This window comes from Gorilla gorilla, chromosome 10 (genome assembly GCF_029281585.2).
Source record: "Gorilla gorilla gorilla isolate KB3781 chromosome 10, NHGRI_mGorGor1-v2.1_pri, whole genome shotgun sequence".
Taxonomy (NCBI): domain Eukaryota; kingdom Metazoa; phylum Chordata; class Mammalia; order Primates; family Hominidae; genus Gorilla; species Gorilla gorilla.
Genome location: NC_073234.2, coordinates 19,998,115 through 20,015,829, shown reverse-complemented (window position 1 = coordinate 20,015,829; position 17,715 = coordinate 19,998,115). Strand labels below are relative to the sequence as shown.

The 17,715-nt window shown below is 41.5% G+C and overlaps 1 protein-coding gene across 1 annotated transcript; it reads left to right on the top strand.

Annotated features, from left to right (window-relative positions):
- Positions 1–256: 256 nt before the first annotated feature.
- On the top strand, positions 257–9,368 carry FGF23 (fibroblast growth factor 23). Its single transcript, XM_004052525.3, has 3 exons — positions 257–491; positions 7,137–7,240; positions 8,621–9,368. The coding sequence occupies exons 1-3, from the start codon at positions 281–283 to the stop codon at positions 9,059–9,061; spliced, it is 756 nt and encodes a 251-aa protein (XP_004052573.1). The 5' UTR covers positions 257–280; the 3' UTR covers positions 9,062–9,368.
- The last annotated feature ends 8,347 nt before the right edge of the window (positions 9,369–17,715 follow it).

The following is a 17,715-nucleotide window of genomic DNA, read 5'->3' as shown; positions in this document are numbered from 1 at the left end:
TCTGGAACCGACGTGCCTTCCGTGCGCCTCCGGGGTCTTTGCACTTTCTTTCAATGGGCTGATTACAACACAGAGGATGTGGACAGTGGAGTTTTTCCTGTTTGATGTCACACTGCTACCCTTTAAAAGTCTGACGGCAAAAAGGAGGGAATCCAGTCTAGGATCCTCACACCAGCTACTTGCAAGGGAGAAGGAAAAGGCCAGTAAGGCCTGGGCCAGGAGAGTCCCGACAGGAGTGTCAGGTTTCAATCTCAGCACCAGCCACTCAGAGCAGGGCACGATGTTGGGGGCCCGCCTCAGGCTCTGGGTCTGTGCCTTGTGCAGCGTCTGCAGCTTGAGCGTCCTCAGAGCCTATCCCAATGCCTCCCCACTGCTCGGCTCCAGCTGGGGTGGCCTGATCCACCTGTACACAGCCACAGCCAGGAACAGCTACCACCTGCAGATCCACAAGAATGGCCATGTGGATGGCGCACCCCATCAGACCATCTACAGTGAGTAGGGCTTCAGGCTGGGAAGAAGGGGAGCACCCCTGTTGTCCATCTACAGGAGGCTTGGGGAGGTTGGGGACTAGACTGGAGGGCTAATCCAACCCTCCTAGCTTTCTGCCCAGGAACCACTTATTGTCTTTGTGTGTGTGTGTGTGTGTGTGTGTTTGTGTGTGTGTGTGTGCGTGTGTATTTAAAACTTAGGGGAAGATTCTGTCACTCTCCTAATTAGTATTTGCTTGTTTTTCTCAATATGAATAATTTTTATTTCAACTAAAACCCTTCCCACAGTAGGAGCCACGTTCCCTTTGCCCCGTCAAAAGATTGAAAAAATGTACAGAAAGAAAGGCAAGGAGTCTAAGAGAAAAAGAAGCCAGGCAGATCAACAGACACTAAGTTTCAGCTCATGGACTTTGGACTGGGTTAACTAGGGAGGTTGTAAAGATTCCTGGGTCATACCCAGATTGTTACAGATAAATCTGGGGGCTCTTTCCAACTCTGGCCTTATAAAAATTCTTGGAAAAATGTATTAAAGACAGACTGTCCATGTATGTTGTCTTGGTGAGAATGGCCAAGTATACAACCCATCCACCCATTCATTTGTCCATGCATCCATCCATCCATCCAACAGGTTTAATGGATGTTTCAGATACCCAGGTACCCAGATACCCAGTATGAGTTGGTGATTCTTCTCTGTGGAACTGAAAGGTGTCCAGTCAGTAGCAAGTCAAGCTAGTTAGAAACCTATTGGCAACATGAGACAACTGGAATGTTTTTAAAGATCAGGTTTGTGGAGAATTGGATCACAATCCACAATAAGCAATCCATTAGCAATGATTCAAATGAGGGTCCCTTTGTGTGCACCTATATAAGGGGTAATGTGGTGAAAGCAGGGATAGATATTGAAAAAGACTGGATCTTCTATTTTAAGAAAACATGAGAAAACACCTCAAAGCATACAGAAAAATGCAAACTGATCCAATATAGCTCAAATTAAAGGAAAGAAAAATTAGTTAGACAATCTCTAACTAAAGAAAACATAGGAATTATGATTTGCCCTTTATTGTTGTAATAAATTAATTAATTATTTTTGCTGTGACCTCGCTGTGTGTGAGGCATTTATTCTTCTAGGCTCCAAAGGTCCTTAAACCTGGTTGCAAGATATACAAAATGCAAAATTAAGTTGCAAGATATATAACATGCGAAATTGACAGTTTAACCTCTTCAAGTGCTAAATGCATATTGACAGGAGATAAAAGGAGAGAGGAAAGTTCTCTCCAAATACCAAACAGGTTCCAGAACTCCAGAGACTATAGTAAGACTCAGGAGTCAACATCTTGGAAACCAAGTTTGAGTCTCATGGCAAAAATTTCAATTAAATCTGGATACACGTGATGCACCCGAAGTGTTGTTCATTTTATTCAATGGATATTTAATAGGATCTACCATGTGCCTGGCATTCTACCAAGCGCTGTGACTGAAAACTAAGACACAACCCTTCAAGGACCTCGTGGTCTGTCGTCCTACCTTGTCAGCCAGCTCACTACCAGACTTTTAGGAAATGCAATTTTGCACCTCTCATGGAGGGGCCACCCTTACTCTAATTCAAGACTATATGTGGGCCGGGCGCGGTGGCTCACGCCTGTAATCTCAGCACTTTGGGAGGCCGAGGCGGGCAGATCACGAGGTCAGGAGATTGAGACCATCCTGGCTAACACAATGAAACCCCATCTCTACTAAAAATACAAAAAATTAGCCGGGCGTGGTGGCGGGCACCTGTAGTCCCAGCTACTTGGGAGGCTGAGGCAGGAGAATGGCGTGAACCCGGGAGGCAGAGCTTGCAGTGAGCCGAGATTGCGCCACTGCACTCCAGCCTGGGTGACAGAGCGAGACTCCATCTCAAAAAAAAAAAAAAAAAGACTACATGTGATTTAAAATGCAGAATAGTAGATTATGGTAAATTATTTTGATTCTCTTAGATGGAAAGGGCTGCATCCAACTAGAGAATGTTTATACAACTTGTCTCGAATCCTGGAATCCCATTGCTGAAAGGAACTCCTTAAAGACGTTTCTTCCTGAACAAGAATTAGGGTAGAACAGAACAGGCTGGCTACGGTGGGGAGTGAGTGTGAAGAGTCAACCTCCTGGGCTGGCAGTCTGAACTTAGACCTTTTCCTTGAAAGCCCACCTCGTATCAGGCCCCAAGGGATCACTGAGTGCTAGTTAGAGTGAATTCAAATGACTGAGAAGCAGCAAAATAAATTGAACTGACTTCAGATTTTTAAAAATAGAAATGTGATTTTGTTTCCTTAGACATAGGCACTAGCTAAACATTGCATCTTTAAAGAGTTAAACGTGAATGCAGGGAGGGGAACTTCAGGTCAGGGTAGCGGGAGGGAGATCTACTTTTCCTAGTCTATGCAGATAACTTTTTATACTGTTCAATGAGTTGTCATGTGTATTATGGGGAAAAAAAAGTGCAGAAAAAAATTAAACACTACAATTAAAAGTTACCCAAAAGAGGCCAGGTGTGGTGGCTCAAGCGTATAATCCCAGCACTTTGGGAGGCCAAGGCGGGAGGATCACTTGAAGTCAGGGGTTCGAGACCAGTCTGGCCAACATGGGGAAACCCTGTCTCTACTAAAAAAACAAAAATTAGCAGCGTATGGTGTGCACCTGTAGTCCCAGCTACTTAGGAGGCTGAGGCAGAAGAATCGCTTGTACCCAGGAGGTGGAGCTTGCAGTGAGCCGAGATCGCACCACTGTGCTCCAGCCTGGATGACAGAGTGAGACTCCGTCTCAAAAAAAAACGTTACCCAAAAGAAAGAGGAAAGATTAATGCATGTAGATAAGAAGCACAACTAATTAAATGTCTGGTGAAGGATTGGTAATGACCTCATCAGTGACTGTTAAGCAATGTTTTTACACTGATGGAAACCTAAAATGTGAGGGGTATTTTTTCCCTTCCTAATTATCCATTTCTATTGAATTCTGGTTTATCTTATTACTTTGCTGTAAGAAATTCTTCAGAGTTGAGTGCACAACCCATCTTTGGGTCATTGGACTTGACAAAATGAAGTTATCTCCTGCCTACCAGATTCTACAAGCTCCCTCGGGACTCACAAGCGCTGCTGCCAGGTACCCCTCTGATGTCCTCATCACCCATTCCATGAACAAGGCCATCCTCTGACTCCCCTTTATCCTCATTATATGGAAACAGCAAGACAGAGATGCTTATTGTCCCTGGTAATATCACTTCCTATATCCTGCTGTTTTCACTTCCTCCATCTTCCCCATAGGAACTATCTTTATTGAAGCTGAGTTACCGTTGGGCTCCTTCAGCCTTCTTCATACATTTTTCTTTGGAGGTGCTCAAAGCACTTCACTGCTATCATCTTATTTATCACTTACTGGCCACAAGAGTAGAATAGAGTAGATACTTTTCTACTTCTATAAGCAGAGGTTGAAGCAAAGTGGTAATAGTAAAAATTACTAGCACTTAGGAAGTGCTTTCTAAAGGATAAAAACATTATCTCATTATGTCTTCAAGATGACCACATGAGGTAAATGTTTCTGCCGTCCTCATTTTATATGTGAAAAAACAAGAGTTAAAGAACTTAAATAACTGGCTGAAGGTCAGACAGGTAGTAAAAGACCTAGAGGACACCTTGACCCCAAATCCCAAGCTGTTCCAAGGTCACATGCACGGAGACACCTCCGTCATTGAAGGCAAAGTCCATTAAGCCTGCTCAGCTCCAACAGGCGGGGCTGGTTGCTCCGGCAGTCTGTGGTTTGTTCCTTCCTTCTGCAAAATTCTCCCTTGAATCTGTGCAGACTGCGAAAAGATGCCTTTTGAAAGCACAAAGGAGAGAAACTCTGACTCTCTCACATTTTCTAAACTTTCACATTGGCTCACACTGTTTGATGGAAGAGTCTGTGTGCCCTCCGTAGCAGCTGCTCACAGTTCCTCAACCACCGCCGGATGTTTTCTAGGGGGACTGGCTCTGGAAACCAGGAGCGTGTGTGCCATACACACTGCCCACACTGACCCCAAGCATCCAGCCAGCACACCTGTCAAGGCATGGGCCCGGCATAAACAGCAGGTCAGAACACGCCACGTGATGTCCTCTGTCTGCTCGACACTTTCGAGTCACTTTTACCACCATTAACCCCTCCGATCATCACCCTATGAAGTAGGCAGGACAGCCATTGTTCTATTTTACACTGAGGAAACTGAGGCTAGTGCAAGGTCAGCAGGTGGCACAATTGGGACCAAAATCCAAGTCCCCTGGTTCTTGGTGCCTGGCTCAGTGCCCCTTCCCCAAGCCCTTAGTGCTGCTATGACTCCTTGTCCTCACTGCCTGCAGCATGTATTTTAGCATTTGATATTGTCTTCTCAGACTCTTAGTGATTTCTGCTGGAGGCTTGCTACCGGGTGGTGGGAAGATGTCTCTGATCTGAGTTTCAATCCTGTCTTAGTTTCCTTATCACTTAAATTAGGATATTGCTGCTACTACTACTACTACTAATAATAATAATCAGTACTAACAATATAAAATTTGTTTTGAGAATTTAAAATATGTAAAGTGCTTAGAGTGCAACCGCTCAAAGACCATTACTAAATGTAATTTTTTCCCAATTAGACTGAAAAGTCACCAGAACAGAAACCATTTCTTTTTTTTTTTTTTTTTTTTTTTTTTTTTGAGACAGAGTCTCGCTCTGTCGCCCAGGCTGGAGTGCAGTGGTGCAATCTCGGCTCACTGCAAGCTCCGCCTCCCAGGTTCATGCCATTCTCCTGCCTCAGCCTCCCGAGTAGCTGGGACTACAGGTGCCCACCAACACACCTGGCTAATTTTTTTTGTATTTTAGTAGAGAAGAGGTTTCACTGTGTTAGCCAGGATGGTCTTGATCTCCTCACCTCATGATCCGCCCGCCTCGGCCTCCCAAAGTGCTGGGATTACAGCCATGAGCCACCGCACCCAGTCGAAACCATTTCTTACACGTTCCTTATATTTCTCCAAAGGTTTACCACAAAACTAGCCATACATTTGAGACACATAGGCAGACACCACTGTGGAGGAATTTAAGCATCCTTTGCTCCTGTCATACCCCAGTCCACTTTCTGGGAAGCTTCCCTCAAGGTTCCCCTCAGCCAAACTTTGAAACAAATTAACTTCTCTCTTTGGCCCTCTTCCTTTCTCACCTTTCTGGGGCTTGTCTCCACCCTCATTCCCTCTGTTCCGCATCAGTCCAATTTCAGTCCCTATCATGATTTCTACTCAGCTAGTACCTAATTATTGCTGCTTATTTTCCTCAAAGGTCCTTGTATTGCGCCTGCATGGGGTGGGAGAAGAGCTTTGGCCTTTAAATCACCCCCACGAGGCTCCATCACTTGCTAGGCACAAACATTGGGCATTTACAACCTCTCCAAGCTACAGTTGCAGAAGAGGAATTAGAATCCCTGCGTGGGATTCTAGCTGCCTCCCTGGAGGCTATGAGGTCAGATGAGATGCACCTAGAAATTCTGTGATAGGCAACTGGAAGTGGCCCCAAAGACCTAAAGTAATGATTTTTAACAGAAAATGTCAGGTAATTAAATAACATGTGGGGAAGAAATCTCGCTGAATTATCACGCATGTTACACCAGTATATGATCTAATTGTGCCTTTGCCACAAAACAGTAATTTAAAGCCATTATCAATTACTTAAGAGGTAGGTCGTGTGAATGGGTTTCAGGCCCTTGTCGGAGACTAGTTTTTGAGAGGGGACACTGAAAGTCCATGAGGGGCTGCACCTGGAGAGGTCACCACCAAGTGAGAAAATGACAACCAACCCAAGAAGAGCCAAGAAGAAAATTCCATCCGTCACTTATATTGATTCAACATAAACAGTTATATCCTCTGCTCCTAAGCAGCTCACTCTAAGGAAAGCACTGGATAGGTAAACTCAGCTAAAGCAAGTTAAATGGAATACATGCTGTAATAGAGGTGAATGCATTGTCCTGAGGAGCTGAGAAGGAAGAACAACTGATTTTGAATGGAAAGATGAGGAAAGTCTTCATAGAGATGGTGACACCTGAGCCTGGTCTTGAAGAGTGAGTGACTTCAATAAGTAGAGAAGGAAGAGGGAGATCAACTCTACTACCATTCTGTACACATACTGGGTGTTGACTGATGTATTAGACAATTACACAGACATCCAGGAGGAGAATCAGACTCTATGGCAAGCTGGATCCTTGAAAGACATCTCAGCATAGATTTAAAAATCACAAAGTAGAAGGCATGGAAGAATGTGACTATCACCACAAACATTCAAAGGTATCAGCAAGGCAAAGGGAAAATAAAGACGGTCCAGGTAGAGAGAGAGAAACATGTGTTCAGCACAGGTAGAAGAATTCCGGGAGCTCAGAGTGCCCCATACAGGCAACAAGATGAAGCAGGAGGTGAATGACTGTATGTGTGTTGGGGGCAAGAGAGGATGTCAGAAGAAACGCTGAATATGCAGAAATGAGGCTGAATGTAAGAGTGTTGAAGTTATCACCACCCTTAAAATCAATCCAGGGAGGTTTCATGAAGGTAGGTTTTCAGGAGGTGCTTGAAGGTGGGAATTGGATGCACAATGAGTCTTTGCCCTGCCTGTTTTTCTCCATAGGTGCCCTGATGATCAGATCAGAGGATGCTGGCTTTGTGGTGATTACAGGTGTGATGAGCAGAAGATACCTCTGCATGGATTTCAGAGGCAACATTTTTGGATCAGTGAGTTTCTTTTTTGTGTTGGTCACCATTTGCAAACAATTAACCTAATTTCTTTGACACAACATAGACTTTTCTAGCTTAACAATTCCATTTGCAGTGTACCCTGGTGACCTGTTTCCACTGATACTTCATGCAGTCTAAGTATGAATTAAACGTGAATGCTCACGTTTAATAGCTGGGGTTTGAACTCAGGCAGTCTGGCTCCAGATCCCAGGCTCTCAGCCCCTAGTCTGCACTGCCCATTGGAACCGACTTTTGAATCTAGCACAGGCCCTGGTATGTAGTCGTAGGTCCTCAAGTCATGTCAATTCACGTTGTAAAGTACATTAGAAAGGGTGAAAAGCCATTGGTGTCTTCTTGATTCTGGGATTAGCTGTGACTTTGGGTAAATCTCCTCACTTCTCCAAACTTCAGCATTTTCACTTGGAGAAAGTGAAGTGGAATAGACCACGTGACCTGTGGAGCTCCCTCCAGTTAAAGATTTTTAATTAATAACCCCTGCCCCAATTGTGATAGCTATTCATTCGGATTGGTAAGCAAACGATTTCCCAAACTAAAGGCTGCTGGCCTGTTTTTGAGGATTTTGAGATAGTAAAATAGTAGGACTGCTTATCTCAGGAGTCTCTGACCACCACACATGCCCACTAGAAACTCCACAAGAACAAAGACTTTGTGTTTTGCTTTCTGCTGCATCCCAGCCCCTACAATAGTGTCTGGCTAGAGTAGGTAAACAAACAAACAAAAAATCTGTTGAACCACTATTGAAATATAGATAACTAACTAAACATCCGTTAACCCCTCTAGGCATGTAGATAGTCCTGATCTGTAAACTGCTTACTTTGTGGAGCTTGAGGATTAAAAGAAATAACAGGCAAAGGCCTTCGTGGGGCACTCAGTAAAACCCAGTACTAGTGGTAGAGGATTCAAACCCAGCTCATCTGTCAGCAAAGTTCATGTCTCCAATCCCGTCAGTGCTCTCATTCATGTTTGACCCTATAAACTCCATCCCCTCTCCTTTCTCCAGTAAAGAGACAAACCCAAGCCAATTTTCAGCCAGCAGAGGCTTGGAAAAGATAGAGGGCAGGAAGCACGAGGTGGTGCCTACTCCAGGAAAACCACAGGCCAGGCCAGCCCGGGCCTCCAGGCAGTAAGCGGAGGCCCCAGTAGCCGTAGTTTCTGAAAGGGCGAACTATATAGTCAGGGCTTGAGCATTAATCAAAACCACTCTACCCCAGCAGGGAACAAAGGGGTGAAGGCTCAACGCCCTAAAAACTGCAGAGCTTCAGGCAGGCTGGCATAAGCATATGGCCCCAGGAGGAGCTGGGGAGTGGGTGGGGCCCCCACTGCCAGCCTTCACGTGGTTCGCTCTTGTCCTTCCAGCACTATTTCGACCCGGAGAACTGCAGGTTCCAACACCAGACGCTGGAAAACGGGTACGACGTCTACCACTCTCCTCAGTATCACTTCCTGGTCAGTCTGGGCCGGGCGAAGAGAGCCTTCCTGCCAGGCATGAACCCACCCCCGTACTCCCAGTTCCTGTCCCGGAGGAACGAGATCCCCCTCATTCACTTCAACACCCCCATACCACGGCGGCACACCCGGAGCGCCGAGGACGACTCGGAGCGGGACCCCCTGAACGTGCTGAAGCCCCGGGCCCGGATGACCCCGGCCCCGGCCTCCTGTTCACAGGAGCTCCCGAGCGCCGAGGACAACAGCCCGATGGCCAGTGACCCATTAGGGGTGGTCAGGGGCGGTCGAGTGAACACGTACGCTGGGGGAACGGGCCCGGAAGGCTGCCGCCCCTTCCCCAAGTTCATCTAGGGTCGCTGGAAGGGCACCCTCTTTAACCCATCCCTCAGCAAACGCAGCCCTTCCCAAGGACCAGGTCCCTTGACGTTCCGAGGATGGGAAAGGTGACAGGGGCATGTATGGAATTTGCTGCTTCTCTGGGGTCCCTTCCACAGGAGGTCCTGTGAGAATCAACCTTTGAGGCCCAAGTCATGGGGTTTCACCGCCTTCCTCACTCCATATAGAACACCTTTCCGAATAGGAAATCCCAACAGGTAAACTAGAAATTTCCCCTTCATGAAGGTAGAGAGAAGGGGTCTCTCCCAACATATTTCTCTTCCTTGTGCCTCTCCTCTTTATCACTTTTAAGCATAAAAAAAAAAAAAAAAAAAAAAAAAGCAGTGGGTTCCTGAGCTCAAGACTTTGAAGGTGTAGGGAAGAGGAGATCGGAGATCCCAGAAGCTTCTCCACTACCCCATGCATTTATGTTAGATGCCCCGATCCCATTGACATTTGAGTGTGCAAACCTTGACATTAACAGCTGAATGGGGCAAGCTGATGAAAACACTACTTTCAAGCCTTCATTCTTCCTTGAGCATCTCTGGGCAAGAGCTGTCAAAAGACTGGTGGTAGGCTGGTGAAAACTTGACAGCTAGACTTGATGCTTGCTGAAATGAGGCAGGAATCATAATAGAAAACTCAGCCTCCCTACAGGGTGAGCACCCTCTGTCTCGCTCTCTCCCTCTATGCAGCCACAGCCAGAGGGCCCAGAATGGCCCCACTCTGTTCCCAAGCAGCTCATGATACAGCCTCACCTTTTGGCCCCATCTCTGGTTTTTGCAAATTTGGTCTAAGGAATAGCTTTTACACTGGCTCACGAAAATCTGCCCTGCTAGAATTTGCTTTTCAAAATGGAAATAAATTCCAACTCTCCTAAGAGGCATTTAATTAAGGCTCTACTTCCAGGTTGAGTAGGAATCCATTCTGAACAAACTACAAAAATGTGACTGGGAAGGGGGCTTTGAGAGACTGGGACTGCTCTGGGTTAGGTTTTCTGTGGACTGAAAAATCGTGTCCTTTTCTCTAAGTGAAGTGGCATCAAGGACTCAGGGGGAAAGAAATCCAATAATCAGGGGACATGTTATAGAAGTTATGAAAAGACAACCACATGGTCAGGCTCTTGACTGTGGTCTCTAGGGCTCTGCAGCAGCAGTGGCTCTTCGATTAGTTAAAACTCTCCTAGGCTGACACATCTGGGTCTCAATCCCCTTGGAAATTCTTGGTGCATTAAATAAAGTCAGCTTTCAGTCCCAGGAGCCCCAGTGCTATCTGGAGGAAACAAAGCTTCACAGAGCAAGCAGTAGAGGAGCAGAGGAGCACCAGGCAGGTGGGCCTGACGGTCAGCTCTCATCCCAGCCTTACCCCATTACTGCGGTTCTTCCTGTAAGGGGACTCCATTTTCCTACCTCTCTTTAAATGACCACCTAAAGGACAGTATATTAACAAGCAAAGTCGATTCAACAACAGCTTCTTCCCAGTCACTTTTTTTTTCTCACTGCCATCACGTACTAACCTTATACTTTGATCTATTCTTTTTAGTTATGAGAGAAACATTGGGCAACTGTTTTTACCTGATGGTTTTAAGCTGAACTTGAAGGACTGGTTCCTATTCTGAAACAGTAAAACTATGTATAATAGTATATAGCCATGCATGGCAAATATTTTAATATTTCTGTTTTCATTTCCTGTTGGAAATATTATCCTGCATAATAGCTATTGGAGGCTCCTCAGTGAACAATCCCAAAAGGATTTTGGTGGAAAACTGGTTGTAATCTCACAAACTCAACACTACCGTCAGGGGTTTTCTTTAAGGCAAAGCCAAAATAGCTCCTACAATTTCTTATATCCCTCGTCATGTGGCAGTATTTATTTATTTATTTGGAAGTTTGCCTATCCTTCTATATTTATAGATATTTATAAAAATGTAACCCCTTTTTCCTTTCTTCTGTTTAAAATAAAAATAAAATTTATCTCAGCTTCTGTTAGCTTATCCTCTTTGTAGTACTACTTAAAAGCATGTCGGAATATAAGAATAAAAAGGATTATGGGAGGGGAACATTAGGGAAATCCAGAGAAGGCAAAATTGAAAAAAAGATTTTAGAATTTTAAAATTTTCAAAGATTTCTTCCATTCATAAGGAGACTCAGTGATTTTAATTGATCTAGACAGAATTATTTAAGTTTTATCAATATTGGATTTCTGGTCATTCTAATCCTAAAGTGTTTTCTTTCTTTCTTTCTTTCTTTCTTTTTTTTTTTTTTTAATGATGGAGTCTTGCTCTGTCACCCAGGCTGGAGTGCAGTGGCATGATCTCGGCTCACTGCAACCTCTGCCTCCCAGGTTCAAGCGATTCTCCTGCCTCAGCCTTCCAAGTAGCTGGGATTACAGGCACCTGCCACTGCGCCTGGCTAATTTTTGTAATTTTAGTAGAGACAGGGTTTCACCATCTTCGCCAGGCTGGTCTCGAACTCCTGACCTCGTGATCCACCCACCTCGGACTCCCAAAGTGCTGGGATTACAGGCATGAGCCACCGCACCCAGCCGTGTTTTCTTTAAAGAGGGAATTTTTATTTGGAAAATACACACCATCACAACCACGTCAGTATCTCAGTAAACCAAATGCTATGCACTTAACACATACACAGTGTTACTGTCCCGTGAGATTTGATAGCAGGACACCAAGATAATGAATCTACATTCTGAGATTGGTGTTCCCAGAGTTCCTTCTTTCAGAAGGAACTATGAAAAGGAGAGACTTTACATATGGGCATGAGCATTCACTACAGGTCCTTCGCCAAAGACTGGGTAGCACATGCACGAGGTAAGATACAGTGAGTCCTACAAAGATCACCTGCTACAGCAGTAGGAGATAGATAGTGAGTGATACCAGATGCTATGCAATGTTGAAACACGTTAGAAATTCAACCACACCTGGGTGAAGAGACCTTACTGAGTGCCTCAAAACTCAAAAGGCTGTTCTTATAAGACTAAGCCCCAGAGGCAGGGGGTATATCCTAAAACTAAATTCAAAACTGAAACAGACTTGCTCTAAGTTAGAATTATACCAATCCTGGCAAACTACAAGGATCTACCAATAATGTAACTGACCGCCACAAGAGAACTTAACACCTTTTAAAGGAAGAGGACATGATTCAGACTTAATACATGGTATCCTACACAATCAGTAATAGTAAAATAACTGGACATGAGAAGAAATAGGAAAAAAACATGTGCACAATCAAGAGAAAACGCAGTCACTAGAAACTAGTAAGGTGATCTAAAGATAAAGCTAATATAAATTATCTTATCTGAGTAACAGAGAAGAAATAAGTTTTTTGAAAATGAGTAGAACCTCAATGATCTGTGAGACCTTATTAAGCTGTCCAACACATGAGTAAGTTGAGTCCCAGAAGGAAAGGAGCACAAAGAACTGGGGAGTAAAAAATATTTGAAGATATGGTGGCTGAAAATTTCCCAATTATTGGTTAAAAATAAGTGTACTAATACAAGAAGCTCAGAAAACTCCAAGCAAGACAAATGCAAAGATCACAGTTACATATATTGCAGTCAAACTGTTAAAAATCAAAAATCAACAGAAAATCTGAAAGCTACTGTAGACAAATGACACTTTATATATAGAGGAACAGCTATAATAGTAGTGGATTTCTTGTCATAACAATGGAAACTAGAAGACAATGGAATGATGTATTGAAAAGGTTGAAAGAAAATAAAAAGCTACCTACCCAGAATTACACACACAGCAAAAATGTCCTTCAAAATTAAGATGGAATAAAAATGGAGAGAAATTATTGCCATGCTGAAAAGGAGTAACACCAGATGGACATTTAGAATTACAGAAAGAAAACCATCATTAAATGTGTGAATACATTTAAACTATATATATTGTATACCTTCTTCCCTGATTTCACTAACAGGCTGCTTAAGGCAAAAATTATAACACTGTATGCAGGTTTTGTAACATATATAGATGTAATATATAAGGCAAAACTCCCACATAGGATGGGAGGGATAAATGAAACAATATGGTTACAAGATGATAACACTGTATGTAAAAATCTTACAATATTAACTCTAGACTGTGATAAATTAAGGATGCATATTGTAATCCCCAAAGTGACCACTATAATACTCACAATAAGAAGTCAGGAGTGGTGATATGCACCTGTAGTCATAGCTACTCAGGAGGCTGAGGCTGGAGAATCACTTGAGCCTGGGAAGCGGAGGTTGCAGTGAGCTATGATCATGCCACTGCACTTCAACTTGGTGACAGAGTCAGACCCTGTCTCTAAAAACAAAACATTTAAAAATAATAATAATTCAAAGAGGTGTAGGTAAAAAGCCAATAGAGATATTAACATAGGATACTAAAAAAATTCAGTTATTCCAAAGAAGGGAAGAAAGGAGGAGCAGGAGAATAAAAATCAAATGGGACAAACAGAAAAATGATAGACTAAACCAAATTATGTTAATAATTACATTAAATATAAATGGGCCAAACACTATAACTAAAGACAGGAGTGGTCAAATTGGATTTAAAAAACACCCAACTATTTGTTTTGTACAAAACACATACTTAAAGAAAAGAATGGAAAGATACACAGTGAAGACATTCAATATAAAAAATATGAACTTACTATATTAATATCATAGAGAATAAGCTTCAAGTGAAGGAATACCGCATAAATAGAGGAACAATTCATAATAATAAAAGGGCTAATTCATCAGGAAGACGTAAAAATCCTAATGGCTCATGTCCCTAAAAACAAAGCAATAAAATACATGAAGAAAACTGACAAAACTGAAAAAATAGATAAGTTCAAATCTTAGTTAGAAATGTGAACACCCCTCTCTCAGTAACTGATTAAACAAATACACAAAAAATTAGTAAGGATACAGATATCTGGACATCATTAACTAACTTCATTTAGTTGACATGTGTAGACCACTAAATCCAGCAACTACAGAATACATTCTCTTTCTGAGTACAAATTAAACATCCATCAAAACAGATCATATGCTTGGCTGAGAAGTCTCAATTAACTAAAAATTTCAAAATCTTACAGAATATTCTCTCCTACCATTTAATTGGAAATCACCAAGCTATTTGAAAAAAATCCTCAAATATTTTGAATCAAATAGCACATTTATAAATAATACATGAATCAAAGAGCAAATCAAAAATAAAATTAGAAAGTACATCTAACTAAATGACAATAAAAATACAACATACCAAAATTTATGATACACAGCTAAAGCAGCGCTTAGAAAAGCTCTATATTTTAAAAGCTTATATATAAAAAGAGAGAAGGTTAAAATCAACCTAAGATTATTCATTAAGATTCTAGGAGGACATAAAAAACAAATTAGGTCCAAAATAAGTAGACAGAGGATATAAGAACAGAAATCAATGAATTAGAAAAGAGACAAAAAACAGAAAGGTTGGTTTCAAGAAAAAATTAATAGAACTGAAAAGTTATTTGCCAAGAATATTAAGGAAAAGAGAAAATACAAAATACCAATATGAAAAATGGCAGAGGGGGGCAGGTGTGGTGGCTCACGCCTGCATAACCCAGCACTTTGGGAGGCTGAGGCGGGTCAATCACTTGAGACCAAGAATTCGAGACCAGGCTGGTCAACATGGTGAAACCCTGTCTCAACTAAAATTACACAAATTAGCTGGGCGTGGTGGTGGGCGCCTGTAGTCCCAGCTACTTGGGAGGCTGAGACAGGAGAATCACTTGAACTTGGGAGGCAGAGGTACAGTGAGGTGAGATCATGCCCCACTGCACTCCAGGCTGGGCAACAGAGTGAGGCTACATCTCAAAAATAAATGAATAAATAAATATTTTTAAAAATTTAAAAAAGAAAAATAGCAGAGGCGATATCATGAAAGAAATTAAAAAGACAATAAGTGAACATAAAAAATAACTTTGTGACAATAAATTTGACAATTTCAATAAAAGATAAAGTACTTGAAAAATCTAAATTTATAAAAACTGACACAAGATGACACAAAATCTGAATACCTATTACAAAAGTTAAATTATCAAAAAATTCCCACAAACAAAATTCCAGATTCAGATAGTTTCAGTAGCAAATTCTACTAAACATTTCAGCCAATCCTACCCAAACTTTTCCAGAGCAGCATCACCTCTTAACCTGTTATATAATGACAAAACAACTTTGACTTCAAAACGTGGCAAAGAAATGACAAAAAAAAAAAAACCCAACTAACTACAGATTAAAAACCTTTGCGAACATTGATACAAAAATATTTAACTAAATATAGCAAACAAAATTCAACAATATGTAAAAATTTTAATAATACAAGTTGAGTTTATTCCAGGTAGTAAGAAAGATTGATTTAACATTTTAAAATGTAATTCAAGATATTAACAAAATAAAGAAGAAAAATAATATCAGTTCAATAAACACAGGAAAAAATTAGACAAAGTTTAGTATCTATTTATGATAAAAACTCTCAGCAAACTAGGAATGTAAGAGAACTTCCTCCACCTGATAAAATGCATCTATGAAAAACCTACAGCTAACATCGTATCTTAAGACAGCTCACAACCTGATCTGAAATTAGGAATAAGCAAAAATGTTTTCTTTCATTATGGATTGAGTTTCCCTTTTCTGAAATGCTTGGGACCAAAAGCATTTTGAATTTTTTATTTTTTCAGATTTTATAAATACATAGAGATGTTCTTAGTGATGCGATCCAAGTCTAAACATGAAATTCATTTACGTTTCGTATATTCCTTATACACTTACCCTGAAGGTAATTTTGCACAATATTTTGAATAATTTTGTTCATGAAACAAAGTCTGTATGCATTAAACCATCAGAAAGCAAAGGTATCACCGTCTCATGTCAGTGCTCAAAAAGTTTTGAATTTTGGAGCATTTAGGATTTCAAACTTTTGAATTAGGGATGCTCAACCTGTACTTTTATTTAATTCTGCTGGAGGTCTTAGGCAGTGCAATAAGGCAAGAAACAAATGGCATACAAATATACAAACGTCTCTACTCTGAGAGGACATGATTGTCTATGTAGAAAGCCCTAGGGTATCCACAAAGCAATGACCAGAACTCAACTAAAGCTAAAAATAATATGCAAATTTAGCTACACACACACACACACACACACACACACACAAATTATATACCAGCAGCAAACACTGGAAAGTAAAATTTTAAATTAAAATGTAAAAATTCAATTTATAACAGGGTCATAAGCATAAAATAGGAACAAATGAAACCATAAAATAATTAGGGACAAATTTAATGTCAAACATAAATATTACACAACACTGATAAGAAAAATTCGTTGTATCGATACTGATTTGGAGGACTCAGTATGGTTAAAATGTCAATTATTCCACAAGTACCGTCTCAGCAGCCTTTTTAAAATAGAAATGAACAAGCTGACTTAAAAATATATATGGAACAAAGTAATCTAACTATATTACATGTGTATAAAACAACCTCACTGGGGTGGTGGGGAAAGGTGCTGACTAACCTAAGTAATTTTGGAAATGAGTGAAGTCTGCAAGACTAAAGGCAAAAGGAACTGCACATAAGCGTTACATTGATGAATACAGATGGTCACATATAGAAATACTTATAGCTATGTATACATATGTGGATTAGTATACACACATATATTTCCTTGTTCTGTCAGCTGAGAGGGCCTAAAGAAACAATACCTTAACAGTAACCAGCACACCTAGCTCTCATCTTGGTTTTTAACATCATTCTCTAATGAAAGGAACCACGGTGCCTTGAAGAAATGGCTGGTTCTAGGAATGGGACATGAAATATGCAAGAGGAGCCTAGAGTGTCTAGTACTGACAGAAAGTACCCCTGTGTTAAACCAACAGCAACAACAATAAAAACAAGCCAAGTTGATGGGGGTATTTCAAAGGAACACGAGAGCCAACTGAAAGAGCTCCCAATGGCTGAAGCTGGAGCAATTTGAGAAACAACAATAAAAAGTAGCGTGGGATTATAACCCAAAGTATAAAATAACTATTCACAAGAACAAAATGATATAAATAAATGATTGAATAAATACATACATAAATAAGGTAATAAGAAAAAAAATCATCCATGAAGAATTCCAAATGACTTGTAGATACTCCCTCCTCAAAAAGAAGGATCATAAATCCCGACTCCTTGTGTGCACAGTGACTTCCTGACTTTCTTCCACAAGTACTGTGTGGAAAGACAGAAAAAAAGAATAGCTTTACAATGGAGAAACCTGACAAACACTACTTTAGCCAAGTGATCAAGGTCAACATCAACAATCAAATGAAACAAGTCATATTTATATCATCTACCCTTGATATGATGTAATGAAAATGGAACTTTACAGGCTGGGCGTGGTGGCTCACGCCTGTAATCTCAGCACTTTGGGAGGCTGAGGCACATGGATCACATGAGGTCGGGAGTTCAAGACTAGCCTGACCAACACAGAGAAACCCCATCTCTACTAAAAATACAAAATTAGCCGGGTGGTGGCTCATGCCTGTAATCCCAGCAACTCAGGAGGCTGAAGCAGGAGAATCGCTTGAACCCAAGAGGCAGAAGGGTTGCGGTGAG

Bases quoted from the DNA above. Each gene is read 5' to 3' on its own strand.
- FGF23 (XM_004052525.3), top strand. From the start codon at position 281: ATGTTGGGGGCCCGCCTCAGGCTCTGGGTCTGTGCCTTGTGCAGCGTC. The intron at 492-7,136 runs GTGAGTAGGGCT...TTTTCTCCATAG, and splicing joins ACCCCATCAGACCATCTACA to GTGCCCTGATGATCAGATCA. The intron at 7,241-8,620 runs GTGAGTTTCTTT...TTGTCCTTCCAG, and splicing joins GAGGCAACATTTTTGGATCA to CACTATTTCGACCCGGAGAA.